Source organism: Besnoitia besnoiti, chromosome XI (assembly GCF_002563875.1).
Source record: "Besnoitia besnoiti strain Bb-Ger1 chromosome XI, whole genome shotgun sequence".
Lineage (NCBI taxonomy): Eukaryota > Apicomplexa > Conoidasida > Eucoccidiorida > Sarcocystidae > Besnoitia > Besnoitia besnoiti.
The window spans coordinates 334,934-338,342 of NC_042366.1; the positions used below are offsets into that span (position 1 = coordinate 334,934).

Sequence of the window (3,409 nt, forward strand, 5' to 3'; positions counted from 1 at the left end):
GCGCAAACCGAACCAGGGCGTGGGATACTCAAGCATAGGTAGCAGCCAGCCGTCAAAGCCACAGTAGATTCTCCCCCTACACGCCTGTAAAGCATGCACGCTGTATGTTTTCCTCGAATAGACTGTGAGACCCGGTTACAGGAGACTAACCTCCATCAGGCGTGGGTATGTACTACAGGAACACACGCTGGGTAAGGAGGCGAGACACGATTTACAATACCCAATATAGATGGGTAGAACATACGTCACCATCTCCCTTCTGCAGAGTAAAATTCGATGACGTAAAGATTGTAATTGTCTTTCAGTCCGGCTGGTGAAAATGTGTACACCCTTGCGCCAAGAATGGTTAGAGGTGGCGGCGAACGATGTGCATAGACACCACTTTATCTTGCAGTATGAAAAGCTGTACAAGATATGAAAGCATCTGTCCGCAGCAAATCAAGACGGAACAGCTGCACACCTGTTTGGCAGGGAAGCGGAATAGAAAAAGCCACGTCGCACCGCTGCATTCTCTGTGGGGCCAGGGGCTACTTGCTAATGCAAGCACTCGAGGGGTTAAGCGACTTCTAGCCGTCTCCGCATTACTCGGGAAGAAACGTGCAAGAACCTCCTGTCCGTCTCCTGGTTTTCCTGGTCCTTCTGTGCCATATTGACTTCTCGATCAGGCTCTGCTGCGACCGCAGGGTGTACGGTCCGCTCGACCCCTCATCATCGTGGAATTAACAAGCGGGAGGGTAGCTCAGGCACGCGCAAATCGAACTCAATGCTCGATCGGGGAACAGAGTTTGCTATTATGCAACTGAAGAGCCGCCATCGCGCTGTCCAGGGGGTAGGCATACCCGTCCTTTGCGATTGTCAGCTCTGGGGCCTTCGCTTCGGGCTTGTGTTCCCTGCTTCAGTTTTCCGCCCGTTTGGTGGAGGGGTACGCTTAGGTCTTTGCGCACGAATGGCATTGAAAAAGGACCCACCATGCCTATGCACACTCGAACGGCGCTTGACGTCTGCACGAAAGCGGGGAAAGCGAGTTCGATGTCCGTGGAACGAAAACTCGAGCCTGACGCATGTGAAAGCCCCGGCTCCATGGCGGTGCGCAGGAAATGGAATCCCTGTCTCTTGATGACGTGAAAGAGCTTCGGCAGCACCACAACGCATTTGCCCGGCGGCTGTGCGAGCAGAAGCGTCGAGAGCACTTAGCGTCTGGTAAGTGAGCTTCAATGGATATTAGCGACTCCCAGCAGGAGGCTTAGCTACGGCCACGCGTCGGTTCACTCTGCTCTACCGGCCCCCTATCCTTTTCGGGTGCGCGAGACGAGTGTTACACTGGGAAAACGTCATACGGGTCGTCTATCTACGGTATAGCGCTAGTGGATTTGTTGCCGTCAGACGAGTGTTGCTTGAAGTGAGGATGTTCTTGCAAGATACTGTTTGCTGATACAGTCGCACGAGTAAAAGACGGCCCACCAAGGGGACGAGATGAGGGCGTTCAGAGCAGCGCAGTGTCGTAGAAGATACCAGAAATGCCGTGTGCTGTTTTCTAAGTGTGTGGCTCCTTTCGTGCGTATACTGACTTAACAAGGAATGCCCTTCCTACATTCAAGAAGCTGTACACGCAGAGGCGGGGCACTGTGAAGTTCATCTGGACAGTGAGGGCTATTGGTGTAGCGCAGATGTGACGCTGTAGCCGCGTTGCTGGCTCTCTTCGGCTTTAGATGGAGTAGATTTTCCCAGTGAACGCGAAAATACCCAATCAAGGGATTTTACTTTAGACCTCTTGCCGAACAACATACTCATTCTGCACGACATGTGATGGCGTTATCTCACCACAACAAGGCCATTTGACGGACCTGTGGATCCCTCAACAACCGTTCTGTAGGAAAGAAACCCGAGATTTCGGTCATTGCCAACTTGAGTGCTGCGGCGATGCGGAGCACCGATCACGTCTTGGATTTTCCGAATACTAAAGCTGCAGACAGCCTACGGTTCGTCAAGAAAAAAACTCTCAGAGGCGTCCAACTGGCCCGTGAGGTTCTGCTGTGGCTGGGTTACGTGACTTCACTGTAGCGTAAGGCATATGGAATTGCGCTTGCGATGTGTGACATGAGGGATCGCCCTCTTGGCGAGCATCCGTTGGCGCGTGTCAGCGTCTCACCCTCATCGATTCCTTCATGGCGCTTGGTCCAGCGCAATGGAACATGAAAACTGCCAGCCAACTCGCGTACAGAGTGTTGTCACCCCACGAGTTGCCTGAGTCGGCGAGCGCTTGCTACTTTGTGAAGGGCCAGTTTTCTGTCGGGACGCAAGCCAAGTTGCGCCTTCGGTCGACATCCGGCGTGTGGCGGTGATATACACAGAGAGCTCATTGTCAAGCTGCGACAGAATGGGATTGAACTCGAGGCGGCACCGGAATATAGGTAGGCTTCTATGTCGTCGTCTGCCCGCTTCGAGTATGCGATCGATAGATGGGTGAGGGTACCTGATGTGGAAACCATCCAGCGCCAGATACGTCTCGAGGCCCCTAACTACGTGCACACTGCCCAGATCGTGTCCCATATATATATATATATATATATATATATATTATATATATATATATGCATGTGCACAAAGTGATTGACGGGGCACATTTTATCTGTTAGCGCCTGTTGGGACACATGCCTCGCGTTGCGTAGCCTAAGAATGCCCATTTGTCTTTCCTTATCCAGACGTGGTTCATCTTTGCCGCTGGAACACAACGCAGTCGCATTCCTGAGAGCCTCGCAGCGGCTTGGAACTCTTACCTGCGTTCAGTGTCGACATATCCCTGCCATGAGAGACCTCTGCGAGTGCTATTGATTGGTGCCATCGTCGCAGACGCAGTAAACTCAAAGGGGTGTCTCTGTATGACCGCATGCTACTTTAACTGGCCTGGAACTTTCGGCGTGCTCGTGGCTTTCTCAGCGCGGTGGAGTTCGCTAGCTCTTTGGGACATGGTCCAGGAGCAGCGTATGACTCCGCTATGATGCCAGCGTCTGCACCCCTGGTGGCGGCCATGGGATCTCCAACGGCACCGCGCGAAGTGGGGACCTCCCCTGGCATGGCCACGTCAGAGGCTGCTGCCGCAGCCGCCGGGATGACAGCGAATTCCTGTGGACCCGAAGACTCATCCGTTTTCAGTGCAAATCCCGTCATGGCGGGCGAATGCCGTAGACTGTTTCCTTCTCTTGAGTTCGTGTTGGCAAATGACGGGAGCTTCACCGACTGGCTGAAAAGCATGGAAGTCTACCACTTGGTTGAGCACGCGTTGGACAAGAACCAGGATTGCCGGGACTTCAACAGCAAAAGAATTGAGGGTCTCCTTCTTTTGAAGGTTAGAAGCTGGTGGCGTCTGGATCACCAGCAGACTGCCCGCCAGGAGCTGCAGATGCCTTAG

The 3,409-nt window shown here is 53.3% G+C and overlaps 1 protein-coding gene across 1 annotated transcript; it reads left to right on the forward strand.

Annotated features, from left to right (window-relative positions):
• Positions 1–2,995: 2,995 nt before the first annotated feature.
• Positions 2,996–3,409, forward strand: BESB_019370 (uncharacterized protein; the record flags this gene model as incomplete). The annotated part of the gene is made up of 1 exon (XM_029360646.1): positions 2,996–3,409. One exon carries the CDS (start codon positions 2,996–2,998, stop codon positions 3,407–3,409), a length of 414 nt encoding a protein of 137 aa, XP_029216005.1.